The sequence below is a fragment of the Vigna umbellata genome, chromosome 4 (assembly GCF_029865625.1).
Source record: "Vigna umbellata cultivar VRB3 chromosome 4, Vumbellata_1.0, whole genome shotgun sequence".
In the NCBI taxonomy this organism is placed as follows: Eukaryota; Viridiplantae; Streptophyta; class Magnoliopsida; order Fabales; family Fabaceae; genus Vigna; species Vigna umbellata.
In genome coordinates, this window is record NC_142168.1 from 12,787,514 (window position 1) to 12,804,120 (window position 16,607).

The 16,607-nt window shown below is 38.4% G+C and overlaps 4 protein-coding genes across 4 annotated transcripts; all 4 read right to left on the reverse strand.

The window, feature by feature from the left end:
- Positions 1-420: 420 nt before the first annotated feature.
- LOC148199267 (uncharacterized) lies at positions 421-4,074 on the reverse strand. The gene is made up of 5 exons (XM_088112611.1): positions 3,679-4,074; positions 2,271-2,399; positions 1,646-1,861; positions 1,374-1,497; positions 421-1,046 (listed from the first exon to the last, which is right to left on the reverse strand). Exons 1-5 carry the CDS (start codon positions 4,072-4,074, stop codon positions 808-810), a joined length of 1,104 nt encoding a protein of 367 aa, XP_087968737.1. The 3' UTR covers positions 421-807.
- Positions 4,075-5,478: 1,404 nt separating this feature from the next.
- LOC148199268 (uncharacterized) lies at positions 5,479-5,874 on the reverse strand. Its single transcript, XM_088112612.1, has one exon. The coding sequence runs from the start codon at positions 5,872-5,874 to the stop codon at positions 5,479-5,481; it is 396 nt and encodes a 131-aa protein (XP_087968738.1).
- A 1,038-nt stretch (positions 5,875-6,912) lies between these two features.
- LOC148199269 (uncharacterized) lies at positions 6,913-7,410 on the reverse strand. The gene has a single exon (XM_088112613.1). The coding sequence runs from the start codon at positions 7,408-7,410 to the stop codon at positions 6,913-6,915; it is 498 nt and encodes a 165-aa protein (XP_087968739.1).
- Positions 7,411-8,591: 1,181 nt separating this feature from the next.
- LOC124840787 (uncharacterized) lies at positions 8,592-9,839 on the reverse strand. The gene has a single exon (XM_047316896.1). It carries the CDS (start codon positions 9,837-9,839, stop codon positions 8,592-8,594), a length of 1,248 nt encoding a protein of 415 aa, XP_047172852.1.
- Positions 9,840-16,607: the final 6,768 nt, after the last annotated feature.

Here is a 16,607-nt window from a genome sequence, read left to right on the forward strand (position 1 = left end):
AAGTTCACGAGCCAGCGTCGTCGACTACCCCTGCCTCTGTAGGTAAACATTATGAACTGCGGCTCAAACCTTATGCCATGACAATATCAACATTCATTCCCAAAAATTGGCTGAATTTTATTCCCAAAAATTGGCTGAATTTTTTTCTATCTTCTATATTGTTTATATTGCAGGTCATTCCAAAAAATTAACGAGGTCATATTCAAATGGTATATTTGTTTCTCGATACGTGTTGAATAAGCTTTATTTATTGTCTATAAAAAACAAGATAAGATTTATATATTATCATGTAGAAGACATCATGTTCTAGTAAATTGTTGCAGATCCCCAATGATTGAATTGGTAACCAACGTTATTCAACTTTATAGCTAAATAAAATAAACAACAGTTTGATCAAGAGTAGATTTTGAATCTGAGGTGTAAAGAGAACAATTGTGAGGGAAAACTTATTTGAAGAACTGTTGATCATGATCCCGAGACTATAATGCCAAGGCATGCCTCTGGAAAATGAAATTACATTGTCAAAAAATTATTGAAGATCCATTTTCAAATTACAGTATAACAAAATGTATAAATATGAAAGCCTCAGTACAAGCAGCAAGGAAACCACCTTTGCGTACCTCTTCGCAATAAAATAAAAATGTTTGAGCATGCAAATATTGAAATTTAGCTTAGCTGACATTTCGTGAGGAACCAAAAAACCAAAGGTCAAAACTCAAGCATATGTATGAAGTCACCTTCCTTCCACCCTTATGCTGATAAAGTAAATCAAATGCATTATTATCACTTGAAAAATGGATGCATTTTTCAGTAAGGGAAATCAATTGGTTCCTGTTGAAGGGCTTTCTCAGCAATCTCAGTCTGCTCCTTCTGGTGAACCTTGAGGAAACCGGTGGCTGTGGCTGCAGATGGAGCACGACCAATATATTTCACATCGTCATAACCTCCTCTATTCACAGCTTTCATTGAAGATACAAGTCGGGGCAAAACGTAAGTGTATCCACCCATGTTCATTGGCTCTTCTTGACACCAAACAACTTCCGCATCTATATAAGAATCAAAACAGAATATATGATTTATTCACAGAACAACATGACTCTAACAAAATTAAATCTAAAAGGGTGGACAAACAGATATATCCCCCTATTTCAAAATAGTTAGGCCTCTACTTAACAGAAAAATCTAAAATTATCTATCTCTGGATGAAACTATTTAGTGAAAGACTCATCAATAGAATTAGGAAATTTATACAGTTCCTACAAGCACAAGCAACGAAAGACAAAATATTAATTATACCCCATTCAGGACTTAAATATGAGAAATAAAAAGAGTCATAATTTGAAGAAAATTTTTCTACTTCTACAAATACATACTTGGATATCGTTTAAGCTCTCGTTGGACAAGGTCGTAAGGGAAAGGACAAAGCTGTTCCACCCTACATATTGCAACATCCTTTGCTTCAACCTTAGTTCGGTGATCATCAAGTTCATAGTAAACCTGCAAGAGATAGTTGAACTCTGTAATTTCAAAAGGCATGTAATTGAAGTACGACTTAAATATGGTTTTAATAAACTCCACCAGATTAAAGACCTTAGAAACCATTTAAGTTGATAATAAAAACTGGTTTCCGGCAACTAACACATACCTTTCCAGAGCAAAGAACTAATCTCCTAATACCCTCCTCAACATCTGAGTGATAGTTTTGGTCTTTTATGAGACGCTTAAATCTTGTTCCCTGTTTGTCAAAACCTGGGTGGCCTTGGACGTCATCAAACTCAGATAAATTTGATCTACAAACCTTACTACGAAGCAGGTTCTTAGGGGACATTACAATGAGAGGTTTACGGAATTCTCTATGTACCTGCAAAAACAAAAAGCAGCAGATTATGAGGAAATAAGGATCATAAATTTATGTGAACAAGGGACCACTTAAATCAAATCATTGTTATTAAATAAGGGAACAAAGCTCTCCTTATCATGAAAAATCAAGAGCTCTCAACACAGGAAACAGATCAGATGGCTAAGAGATTATGATGACTGTAGGGAAGTTCAAAAGAATAGGAGACAGATGAGGAGCAGGCTGAGCAGTCATGGTTAAAGAGTACTCAGTACATGCCTAAACTAACAATAAGTTAGGTGTGATTCATTCACTCATACGAAACCATATTATTGAGTTAGACAATGATTTGGATATTTACTGGTTTGGCAATAGATCTTGGGAGTCTAATATGAATATCTGTTACCAAAAAAACTAAATTTATTTTACCAACCTGCCTCCTTAGAACATGGAAAAAATTAGCAGGAGTTGCGACATTCACAATCTGCAAATTACACTCTTGAATCGGTTTCCGAAGAATTGGATCCATCTCAGGGATAACATGAGGGTTGTCATCAGCCATCTGCCATGAAATTAGTGAACATTTGTTATTTCAATGACATTCAGATAAAATAGGGAGATGGAGCACATACAACAAGACTAAAAAGCAGTTACAAAATGGACAAACCAAGATAGCATTGTTTATGTTAATTGCTTGGTTATACAACACTTAAGATTGAAAAGAAATAATTCTTGAGGGCTTGATTGATCCCTCTCACAATCTTCTATTTATAAGAATAAATTGATACACAATATAATCATGATAAATAAGGTAACCCTAGACACAATATAATCATGATAAATAAGGTAACCTTAGACACAATATAATCATGATAAATAGGGTAATCCTAGACACAATATAATCATGATAAATAGGGTAATCTAGACACAATATAATCATGATAAATAGGGTAACCCTTGACACACTATAATGATGATAAAATAGGATAAATATCCTAACAACAACAATCTAAATTTCACAAAAAATATCTCCTTTTTAGTTTTCCCTTCTGTATTATAGGCCAGAAGTCTGGTTTCAGTTTGAGTTGCAAATTTCTATTTCCCTACTTACCCTCATCCACTTTTTGTTTTCTATTAATATTATTTTTATAAAACATTTTCACTGCATACTTTATTTATTTATTTTTAATTTATATTTTCTTTTTTCATTTTTTTTTGCAACCAAACAAAGAGATTTTTACCACTTTCTTTCATATTTCGCTCAGCATAAAAAATATACATATTTACTCAGATCCTATCTATCCATTTTTTTTTTCAATTTCCTTATCTTTCCATTTTCTTTCTCAAAAGAAAGTATCCCTTACATACATTGTAACTATGCACAATGAGTATTTATAGGGTAAACATAACACAATAAGAAGATGCATACTGATAAGAACCTTGGGAAAACCACAGCACAAAAGTTAGTCATTATAGTTGAAAGCCCAAGGACTTGTCAACAAAAACTAGAATCCCATGCCTCCAATATAAAACTTAAGTCTCATACCTTGCAATTGAATCTTAAACACACAACATTAACTTTTATATCACAGTGTAACTTATTTCAAGTTCACGTATCAATCTCAAAGCACACCATATAAATAATAGTACGCACTAGAACCACCACTATGTTTGTCATCAATTACATCAACCAAAACATCCAACACATTCAAGTGCAGACATTCAAGTGCAGGGCAAACAATGGCAAAAGTTGGCAAGCAGATTCCATTTCAAGAAGATGGGACAAAAACTCAAAAAGTATTCACATAATATATTAGACTATAGATTCACAAAAAAAAAACCTGAAGAAAGCGTTCCAATCTTGCACTTGAATGCTCTGGACCCTGGCCATCATAACCATGAGGAAGTAACACAACAAGAAGAAAGCCAGCACACTGTTCGCCGAGGCTCGTGCTGCCCAGCGCCGTATGCAACGGTCTCTGGATGATGCACAACTGGACCTTTAGAAGGCCACTGCTTCCAACACAACATTGACGACCGAACGAGACTCTCTTCTCGATCGGGTAACCAAATTGGAAGCAGAAGTCAAGCTGCTGGGTGATGAAGTAGTGAACGAGCATGTGCTCGGTTTTGACAAGGCTCTCGCCCAGTGTCACCTTCTTTTCCAAGTCCATACCGACGACCCCCGTCTGGACGTGAGCATGATGGTGGTGGACAATAAATTGGTTCCCATCCATGTTCCCCCATCTTCTCCTCCGGTCGGCCAGAATGTCGAAGCTGCCGTCGAAGTGGTTGGAGAGACCGGCGAAGCTGAGGGCCAATCCTAAGTTTTTTAGACTTAGGATTTTACTACTTTAGAACTTGTATTGTAACACCTTCTGGATATTAATGACAAATTTCAAGTTCCTTTTGCCCTTTTTGCCTTCTCCATGTTTACTTGCATTTTCCTGTTTTACTTGTCTTCTCGCGCATAGCTTTTCATTTCACGCTTGATTTACCTCGTACGAATACCGCTCGGTTTAGGTCTTAGGAGCTCTCTAGAAGCGTGTCCTAAGACCAAGGTGAGAGTTCGTGAAAGAAATCTGTCTCACCCGCTCGGTTTAGGTCTTTGGAGCTCTCTAGAAGCGTGCCCTAAGACCAAGGTCACAGTTCACGAAAGAAATCTGCCTCACCCGCTCGGTTTAGGTCTTAGGAGCTCTCTAGAAGCGTGACCTAAGACCAAGGTGAGAGTTCACGAAAGAAATCTGCCTCACCCGCTCGGTTTAGGTCTTAGGAGCTCTCTAGAAGCGTGTCCTAAGACCAAGGTGAGAGTTCACAAAAGAAATCTGCCTCACCCGCTCGGTTTAGATCTTAGGAGCTCTCTAGAAGCGTGCCCTAAGACCAAGGTGAGAGTTCGCGAAAGAAATCTGCCTCACCCGCTCGGTTTAGGTCTAAGGAGCTCTCTAGAAGCGTGCCCTAAGACCAAGGTGAGAGTTCACGAAAGAAATCTGCCTCACCCGCTCGGTTTAGGTCTTAGGAGCTCTCTAGAAGCGTGCCCTAAGACCAAGGTGAGAGTTCACGAAAGAAATCTGCCTCACCCGCTCGGTTTAGGTCTTAGGAGCTCTCTAAAAGCGTGCCCTAAGACCAAGGTGAGAGTTCACGAAAGAAATCTGCCTCACCCGCTCGGTTTAGGTCTTAGAAGCTCTCTAGAAGCGTGCCCTAAGACCAAGGTGAGAGTTCACGAAAGAAATCTGCCTCACCCGCTCGGTTTAGGTCTTAGGAGCTCTCTAGAAGCGTGCCCTAAGACCAAGGTGAGAGTTCACGAAAGAAATCTGCCTCACCCGCTCGGTTTAGGTCTTAGGAGCTCTCTAGAAGCGTGCCCTAAGACCAAGGTGAGAGTTCACAAAAGAAATCTGCCTCACCCGCTCGGTTTAGGTCTAAGGAGCTCTCTAGAAGCGTGCCCTAATACCAAGGTGAGTTCACGAAAGAAATCTTCCTCACCCGCTCGGTTTAGGTCTGAGGAGCTCTCTAGAAGCGTGCCCTAAGACCAAGGTGAGAGTTCACAAAAGAAATCTGCCTCACCCGCTCGGCTGTTAACACATGACGAAAATTTCGTGTGATAAACAATGTATTATTAATGTGAAATAACAAGTACAAAGTTCTTAGCTGAAATAAAATTTTAAATGAGACGCGTTCCACGTATTGGGTATAGCCTTTCCCGTCAGGTGCTCCAGGCGGTATGCTCCATTTTGCAAAATCTCTACAACCCTGAAGGGGCCTTCCCAATTTGCAGCTAATTTTCCCGCCGATCGGTCTCGTCGGGCTTCTGCTGTTTTTCTCCACACAAGGTCTCCTTCAGCAAATTGTCGCGGTTTGACCTTGGTGTTGTAGCGCCTTGCCAACAGTCTCTTTTTAGCCTCCGCTCGGATCATAGCTACTTCTCTCCGCTCGTCCAAAGTGTCGAGCTCCACGCGAAGTTCCTCATTGTTATCTTGGAGATTTTGGACCTCCCTTCGAACAGTAGGCTCGGCTACTTCAACTGGTAACATTGCGTCCATTCCGTATGTTAAGTTGAATGGGGTTTCCCCCGTTGTACCATGCGGGGTGCAGCGATATCCCCACAAGACCTCCTGAAGTTCATCTACCTAGAGGCCCTTGGCTTCTCCCAGCCTTTTCTTCAACTCGGATACGATGACCTTGTTGACCGCTTCCACTTGGCCGTTCGTTTGAGGATGCTCTACCGAGCTAGTGACATGCTTAATTCCCAGCTTCTTGTAAAATTCTCCCAAGCCCTTGTCAATGAATTATCGTCCATTGTCTGTAACTATGATTTTGGGAATTCCAAATCTGCATATGAGCGTCCACATAAATATTTGAACCCTTGCTGCCATGATCGTTGCGAGCGGTTCTGCCTCCACCCACTTAGTGAAATAATCAATTGCCACCAGTAGGAATTTCTTTTGCGCTCGGCCCACAGGAAAGGGTCCGACAATGTCTACTCCCCATTGCGCGAACGGCCATGGTGACATCAAGCTGTGCAACTCGACGGGTGGAAGATTGAGGTTCTTACCATGCTCTTGACACTTCAAGCATTTCTGCACAAATTCTTTGCAGTCTCTCTCCACCGTCGGCCAAAAATAGCCCGCTCGTATGACCTTGGCACGTAACGCTCGCTGCCCTGTATGCATTCCACACACCCCCTCGTGCAACTCCCTCATCACATATTCAGCTTCCTCCACGGATATGCACTTCAACAAGGGTGATGAAAATCCTCGTTTATATAGGTCTTCCCCTATTACCAAATACCGAGCGACCTTCTTCGCCTCAGCCCCTCGAACATGCAAGCCATTCTCCTGCCTTTGAATGACTTCCCTTATATCTTTCCTCTAGTCAGGCCGATCGGAGACCTCGTGAACGGCCAAACACTCCACCGACGGGTTCATCATGACCTGCCTTATAACTGATGACAAGTGATCATTCCCTTTGCTGTTGGCGAGTTTGGATAGGATATCCGCCCTCGCGTTCTGCTCCCTTGGCACATGTTTGAATTCCACCGTCCGGAACTGCTTTACCAACTCTTTGATCTTGTGAAAATATCAAAGCAGCTGATCATCCTTGGTCTGGAAGCTCTCCGTTAGCTGTCCTACCACCAGTTGGGAATCCGTTCGGCATTTGACCGCGACAGCCCCCAAGTCCTTTGCCAGCTCGAGTCCCGCCAGCACTGCTTCATACTCGGCCTGGTTATTACTTATCTTAAACCTAAAGACAATTGCCTGCTCGACAATAAAGCCGTCCGGTCCTTCCAACACAATCCCTACTCCCCCACCAGACTTTTCAGAGGAGCCATCCACGTAAAGGATCCATTCAGGATGCCCTTCTTCTTCCCAGGGTAACTCGACCGCAAAGTCGGCCAAATGTTGCCCTCGGATAGACCCTCTTGGTTCAAACTGGAGTACAAATTCAGACAACTCCACAGACCATCCTACTATCCTCCCGGCCAAATCCGGTATGCGCAGGATCTTCGCAATGGGGTGGTCCGTTCGGACTACCACCTGATGACTCTGGAAGTATGGCCTTAATCGCTGCGCTGCCATTACTAATGCCAAAGCGATCTTCTCAACTCGCTTGTACCTGGTTTCCGCCGGTTGCAACGTTCTGCTAACGAAGTACACGAGTTTGAATTCGGGTTGCTCCTGTACCAACGTCGAGCTGACCGTGTCCTTCGAAACCGCTAGGAATAGTTACAACGCATGTCCTGCCTCAGGTCGCCCCATGACCGGTGGGCTGACCAGTATTCGTTTAACTTCATTAAAGGCTTGCTCACACTGGTCGTCCCAATCTGCTCCCGTACTCTTCTTCATAATCCTTACTATCGGCTTTATCCGTTCGGCCAACCTTGGAATAAAGCGAGATAGTGAAGTCAGTCTACCCACCAGCCTCTGAACCTCCTTCAGCTTCTGCGGGCTCCTCATTTCCAATACCGTTCGGCACTTATCGGGGTTCACCTCGATGCCTCTAGTTGTTAGCAGGAATCCCAGAAATTTTCCCGTCGGCACCCCGAAAGTATACTTGGCCGGATTAAGGCGCATGTTGTACTTTCGAACCTGGTGGAACACTTCCGCCAAGTCTCTCACATGGTCTTCAACTGAACGGCTTCTCACCAACATGTCGTCCACATACACCTCCATGCATCTGCCGATCTGGTCTGCAAAGACCCTATCCATCAACCGTTGGTACGTGGCTCCTGCATTCTTCAACCCGAACGACATAACATCATAACAATAGTTAGCCCGCTCGGTGATGAATGCTGTCTTGTCGCTATCTGGGGGAAACATAGGAATCTGATTATATCCTGAATATGCATCCAGGAAACTTAGCACATTGAAACCTGACGCCCCGTCCACTAACGCATCAATACTAGGTAGTGGGTAAGAGTCCTTCGGGCAGACTTTATTCAGATCCGTGAAGTCCGTAAACATTCTCCACTGCCCGCTCATCTTCTTCACCATCACAACGTTTGCCAGCCAGGTTGTGTGCTTGATTTCACGGATGAAATCTGCTTCCAACAACTTCTTCACCTCAACTGCCACAACCGATCGCTTTTCTTCCCCCAATCTTCTCTTCTTTTGGGCCACCGGTCGGGCCTCCTTAAATAATGTCAGCTTGTGTGACAACCCTTGGATGGATTCCTGGCATATCAACTGCAGTCCAAGCAAATAAGTCTTGGTTTTTCTTTAACAAAGTGCCAATTACTCTGGCCTGATCTTCCTCCAACTCACTCCCGATGGTAGTAACTTGGTCCTCCTTCTGCCCAATGCTGAAGGGCTGTCTCCCCCAACGGCTCTATCCGATCATCCGTATTAGTCCGCGGGTCTAGATCTGCCATCGCTACCTCCGATTGTCTTCTCCTCTGCCGATTGGGTGGGTCTGATGACGGTGGCTGAACCTTCAAACCCGCCATATAACACTCCCGTGCGATCCTCTGATCGGATCGAACGGTACAGATTTTCCCATTATCCAATGGAAACTTAAGCGTGAGGTGAGGTGTGGAAACAATTGCCCCGAACGTATTCAGACATGGTCGTCCCAACAGCACATTGTAAGAGGTACTCGCATCCACCAGCAAGAACCTGGTTTTCACCTCCTTGCTCCGTTCGGTTCCCAGGCACGTTCTGAGATCCACATATCCTCTGGTGTCTACTCTCTCCCCTGAGAACCCTACTATCTGTTCGTTATAAGGGGCGATCAAGTCTTCAGAAATGTCCATCTGTTGGAATGTCTTCCAGTACAGAATGTTGACAGAGCTACCCTGATCCACCAACACCTTTCCCACACTATACCGGGCAATAACTGCCGTTATCACCATCGGGTCATCCTCATCCGGATCGAGAGCGTGGAAATCCTCATATGTAAACGTGATTGGCGGCATAGAACGCTTTCTCACATCTACCCTGTGGACGCTTTTAAGCTCCCTCAGGTTTCTCTTCCTTGCGGACGCCGACGACCCTCCCGCAAATCCACCCGAGATGGTGTTTATCATTCCTCGCAGTGATCGGTCATGACTGCGACTTCTACTCCTCCTACGGTCGGGACGTCTGTCCTCTCTCCTGTCGCTTCTTTCCACCCTAGTCCTTCTGGGTGGACTTCTCGTCTTTCGTTCCTCCCTGACAAACCTCTTCAGATGACCCGCTCGGATCAATTCTTCCACCTTATCCTTCAACACCGTACAGTCCTCGGTGTTATGTCCTATGTTCAGATGATAAGTGCAGTGTTTAGTTCCATCTGCTTTAGGTGATGACCGGGAAGGTCTTACCTTTATTAAATCTGCACTCAGGGCTTCCTCCAGCACCCTTTCCCTCGGCACATTCAATGGGGTGTACCGTTCGTACCTAACCCCCCTCGGGCCATCTCTAAACTTCTGGCCCTTTGGCCGTTCGCTTGGAACAAACGGTTTCTTGCCTTCTTTTTTCTCCTGCCCCGAACTCGTACCTTGATCTTGTTGTCGTCTTTGGACCGCCCTCATTTCTTCTATCCGAATGAACCGAGTGGCCCTTTCTTGCAACTCGTCCAGGTTTAACAGGGGTTCCACGAACAAGTTATCAGCAACCGGGGAAGGTCTCAGCGCAGTAGCCAAAGTACTGATGGTAAACTTCTTGCCTACCCCCCTCACTTACCGAGCGGTTCTATTGAACCTGTCCATGAAATCCCTAAGACTCTCTCCCTTCTCCTGCTTTATGTTAGTCAACTCTAGATACGTCAGATTTCGCGCTCTACCCGCCGAAAACTGCCGTTCAAACATATCCCTCAAGGTGGCAAAACTATTAATGGTTCGGGGTCTTAACGAGTGGAACCTGGCCAAAGCTTCTCCTTTTATTGACAAAGAAAAAACTCTGCACCACACATTTTCCCTAGGGGAGTAGAACGCTCTATCCGGAATCTGCTCCTCCATGATCACTACTGTGAACGGATGCAATGCTCGAGCCCGACCGGCAGGGGTCGGGCAGTTTGCAGTTCGATGTGAGCCGGCCTCACTCTGTTCCCCCCTGATAATAGCTACCAGGATTGGGATCTGTGTCCTCCTCTGAGTCCGGCTCGGTTTCCGGCATCTCTACAATTGGCGGTGAATGAGCGCGCGCGGAGGATTGGCGATTAGCTTGCGCCCCTCTAGCCGCGTCACGCTCGGCTCTCAGCATTTCGATTTCCGCCTGCATTGCCTCCATTCTCCTTCTCATCTCCTGTAAAAACGCTGCCGGGTCCTGCTCCATCCTTACGGTCGTAATAGGTTGTCTTCAACTACCCTCGGCCCCACGGTGGGCGCCAAAATGTTTCTGCTGAATGGGACCGGGGAAAACTCCTGCTACCTCCGTCCGGAAACACTCCTCCTCCGATCGGTCTTCCTTTTCTTGCCTCCTCCGCGCTCGGTATCAGTGCAAATGGGTTGACCTGCAGCAAACACTCCGACGATCAAGTCAAAATGGGCTCTCACAAGTCTATAATTATCAAAAGAACAGAGAGTTTACCTTCTCCTTTAACTATTATTTATACAATTTCAGAGAATATTTCCCATTAATTTACCTTTCAATGGCTTTCAATGCGTACTTTAAGTACTCGACAAGGACCGTTACCTCATTAACTACACATTCGTGAGCATTCAACTGCTGTCTCCAGCCCGTAATTTTACATAACTTCCCGATCGGATGCGTTGTGCTTACGAGTTCCGATCGGACATACCAGGTTTGGGACACCCGATCGGTTGTGTCCCAATCTTCTCGGTCGGTTATCCACCCTCGGTACCCTTGGTAGTAACAGTTTGTATTAATTTGATTTCCTTTATTGTAATACATAAAGTTTTGCATTTTGTATAAGATTATGAAATAAAAGAAAAATAGTAGAATTAGAAATCTTAATATATATAATGTACTTGTATTTATGTAAGAGACACTACATTAAATTGAAACAACCTTAAAGCCTCCTCAAAATATATAAAATATAATTAAAAAAATGCAATATAAAATATGAAATTAGGTTAGCCAATAACTAAATCATATTGAGCCCATTAACTAATTAAGAAAACGGAGGTGGAAAATTCAGGGCAAATATTTAGATACAGAAAAGCAATCAATGAATGGTGTTTTATTTAAAATAATTAACCTCAATTATTTTATGAAAGTAACGTGTGTTTGATAAGGTAGAAAAGTTTAGAATTGATTTTATTTTTTAATTCGAAGATCTAGATCTTAAGAAGCCGACACGGTTGGATAATTAATGATTCACAATTTCTTAATTCGTGTTTGACTATAATGTTGAGTAGTTATGGAATTAATATAATAGTTCCCACACATTATGCTCATTTAATATAAATATTTTAATGAAGCCTCCAAGAAAAGCCTTTTTGATTTGCTAGGGTTTATGAAAATGAATGTTCTGTAGCTACTTAGATTGCTGAATCAAAGTCTGGAATGCGACTTGACTGAGCAAAAGGATGAAAATAGAAATGAGAAAATTTGACAGTTATTATGAGGTGATGTCGATAAAGATAATGACTGTGTTCGCCAAAGTCTACTGTTCTTAATTACGCATGCCACAACCATAAGCAAAACACACTTCTTTTTCTTATTAACCAAGTAAACTTTATACGTCACAGTTTTGCACCAATTCCACATAAAACCCTATTAAGCTGTCAGTTAATTATAACAACTTTTTTATTATTATTACAAACTAAAAAATAAACATTTTATAAAAGTCTACTTATTAATTAAAGGGTTAAATATGTTTTTAGTCCCTAAACTATTGGCCGTTTCTGGTTTTCGTCCCTCTTCCAAAGTAAGGTACAATTTGGTCCTCATTCTTTAGAAAAACGTTCGTTTTAGTCCTCAAAATTTTGTTTTTAGTCCTCGTTTTAGTCCTCAAAACGTTAGTTTTTTCGACTAAAACGAACGTTTTTTAAAGATTGAGGACTAAATTGTACCTTACTTTGGAAGAGGGACGAAAACCAGAAACGGTCAATAGTTTAGGGACTAAAAACATATTTAACCCTTAATTAAAAGTTGTTAAATCTTACAAAATAATTTAAAACGGGATATTATATATATAAGTTATTTGAAATTTCACTCTAATTCATTTATCCAAGATTAACTTTAAGCATCCATATTTGGTGTGACTAAATATTTATCAATAATTTGATAATGACTAAATAATAAGTGATATAAGAGACTCAACAAATTTTACTATGAAATAAAATTTGATATCATATTAGATCAATAAAAGAAATAACCTATCTCATGTTCTTTTTACTACAAAGCATGAAATTTTTTTTTATTTTTTGAATTTCGTCTTTTCTCTCACGTCTTTATTGTTTCTTCTTTTCTTTCAAGTTAAAAAACAATAAACTCTCATCTCTTCCAAGCCAATGACTACTACTATTGTCGTGTCCTATCATTGTTGCATTGTGCTTCAACAAGTTTATTTTTTTCTTTCAGGTCATTCTTCAACAACCGATACAACCCGTTAGTGATTTCCCCTTATTTTCTCATGTTTGAGGTTTTTGTTTGTGGAGAAAGCTCTCTTTGTAGTTGTCTCTTCTTGCCATTTGGTGTTTTCCATCTCCTCTGCAAATGAAGCACAATCGAGTCATTGTTACTTTACTGAATGTGCATTGTTAGTCCCCATAGTGTTTTGCGAATTTCCCTAGTCAACTAAGTGTGTTGTCCACGGTGCTTTGCGATTGGGGTGCGATGTTCTCCATGGTGGTTTGTTGATGGTTCACTAGTGGTGGTTCGATGGTGTTTGTTCGTCGATGGTCTTTGGTGGTTCGTCGTTCTCTCCTTTGCACCTTCACATGGTCACTTTCAATTTTTTTTAGTTAAAGATATTACATCGGTTGGTCCAAAACAGATCTATTTTCAGTATATATTAAATCGATTGTACAATCAATCATGTCTGACATATTACATCAACGTATATTAGATCGGTTGCGAAACCGATCTAATATATGATCCATAATCGATTTAATATATATTTATTTTGTACTGGTATAATAAAACTTTTTTTTATTGGATTCTTACTAAAAATATATTTTTGAAGCCAAGACCATTAATACTCAAAAGAAGGTTTTGGAAACTTTTATCTTTTTCTTGAAGGCGTAAAGCAAGAATTTTACTTAAATCTTGAACTGATCATGCATTTATACTCTATAAATTGACCTAATTATTATGAAATTTCTAATATGAATTTTCAGAAATTAAAAAAAATTTCATTTTTTCTTTCAATTTTTATTTTTTAGTGAGTTATAAATTAACAAGTTGTAATTTTGTGCGGTGGAAAATAAAGTTGCATTATTTACATATTACTTGGTGGTGTCTCTACCTGGTGTAGCTTGTAGTAGTGTCAAAAGTTGTCACCATCGTCAATATTATCCACAAAAAAGTCTTAACTATTTAGACAACTTATGAAAACCAATGAAAACGTATGAAGCACATGGTATACTATATATGTGTTTGGTCTATCTTTTATTTGTTCCTCTTGTACGCTTACTCAACCAACTCTATCTACCAACATCTGTATAAAGTATTCAAATAATAATAGTCTGAATCAAACAGATTGATTAAAGTAATAAATTACAAAACTTCTAGATGGCAGCTGCAAAAGATTAATGTATTTCCATCAGCATTGTAGTGCACGGCACTGGCTATTTGCAAATTTCTCTAGACTTTATGCTCAACTACAATAACAAATTAATTTAATATAATCTCTATTGTTTACAACAATATTAGTTATATATTAAGATAATAATTTTTTTCAACTGTTACAATATTTGGATTAGTTTCCCACTTATTGAGAGTTTTTTTTAATTAAGTATTTGATGACTATAATTAAGACAGCTACACATTAGTTCGTTATCTTTTATTTTTTGTCAAAAGCACACCATACCCTTAAACAAGTTGATTGAATATTTTGCAAGTAACTCAATTCAATGAGTATAACTTCATACCAAACGTTTAGAAAGTGTAGAAATAAACGATAATCACATCCTTTATTAGATATATATGCTTTCGCTTGCAATTTTTTTACTAAGGAATTAGAGTTAGTTTTATTTTTAAGGAGGAAACGTAGAAAAAAAAACATAATTATTAATTACAATACAACAATAGTTAACTCATAACAGTCGACATTAATTTTCACAAACTAATTAACCCTATTTATATTAAGAATTACCCAGAAGTAGCATGTGGAAGTTAATTAGAAAAAAAACAATCTTTCATCATATTAATTCATTGATTAATTACTTCAGTTGGATTAGTCAATGTCTCAAAATCTTCAAACAAAATTAGCAGAAGCTGTAATTTCTACTGCAGTTTTTTTTTCTATTAAATAAAACCATTATTTTCTTCTGTTAATAATTTATTTTAAGTGAATTTTCAAAGTTGAAAGTGTCAATAGCTGTGTTCGGAGTTTAAATTTATATATTATCCTAATTTTTATTCAGTTTTTTATCAATTCTTCTAGTTTCTTGTACTTGGTGGAGATGTCTGCATTGGAAATTTTCGATCAGGAGAAATGAATTAACTATTAAACATTATTGAATTCTTTGATATTTATTTTTAATAATTTATATCAATTTTCCTTTCATATGCTTTGTTTAATGTTGTGAGATTTACTCTCGCAATTGCAGAATATATACTTCAAGAGAATTTAACTTTAACGGAAATTTAAATTATTAATAAATACAATATCTATTCTTTTATATCCAATACTCATAAAAAAGTGAAAAAAATAAAGTTTTATTGTAAAGTTTGTTAGCTTGTTGAGAATTAATGAATTTTACATGTAATTTCTGAGTATTGAATAAAGTTCCAACTTAATACTTTCTTTGACTATTGAGTTATTTTAATTTAGTTGCCATATCAGTAATAATTAAACATGTGAATGTTCCTAAAGTAGGTAGTTACAAGTACAAGTTTATTTATTTTTTCTTTTGTTTGACAAAATACAAGTAATATGTATAATTAACTTATGAAAATATCAACATCATACTTTGACTACATTATTTATTTATAATTTACTCGAACAAATTTGTTAGTATAAAAAGTTAATAATAGTATATTAATTAATAAATGTAAGCATAAAGATACAATGAATGTAATAATCTTTTTTTCATATAACGCCCGATGTTTTTCTTTATTTTAAAAGAAGCCATTGACATGCTTTTTCTTTTCACATCAATTAGAGCTTATTGTAATAAAGCATGAATAATGTTAATAAAGTTTATCTTTGTAAGAGTTTATTTAATACTTATGATACGATATATATGATAAAAATAAAATAAATATTAATCACATATATTTGATGTTTGTTAGAATTTACACAATATTATATACAATAATTATGATAATGATAATGAAAATTGTTACAAGAGAGAGTAACCATAACAATAAAATTAGATATAAGATTATATAAATATGAATACTAATAATGGTGGTGAGGGTAAATTCAAAGTTTATGTGATGATAACATAATAGAAAACGTGATAACAATAGTAACAATGATGAAAGTATATAATATGTTGGTTGTTTCTACAATGAAGGTGATGTAATTGGATAGTAGTAACAACAACAAAAGTTATTATAGTAACAATAATGGTAAAAATAACAACGGTAATAGTGATAATGTTGAAAGTAATTGTAATAAATATATGATAGTGTTAGAATAGAAGAAATGTTAATGATCTTATAACGTTAGTTTATAATTTAACTCCTTTTCATAACAAGAAATGTATTGTACTAACAAGATATGATAGACAATAAATAAGAAAGAAGAATCATATCATATCTCATTTGTATGATGCATGATTGATTATAACAAGATATGATAATAATTTTATCATATTATATTATACCCTAGTCACCAAATAGATTCCAAGAGATCTTTAATGTAAGATCTTGAGTTAGGACATCAAAAACAACATTTATTTTTATATATTTTTGCATTTAAGTTAAAACAAATATCTCTTATATAATATTATTAAATATGTACATGTTTTTTTAAATAACTTCTTAACGGAACATAGAGAAGCAACAAAAATACAAGAAAAAACGAAGAACATATCAATACAATTAATTAAAAGTAAATAAAACACATGTTAAAAGAGTGATATGTTGTCACAAATCATTAATTCAATTATAAGAAGCGAACTTAAAATTTAACTTGATATTATAAAATTAGTTTGTAAAGTGAGATTTGCATACACTTATATATTATGGATTAATATTATGTTTATTTAGTATAAAACTTT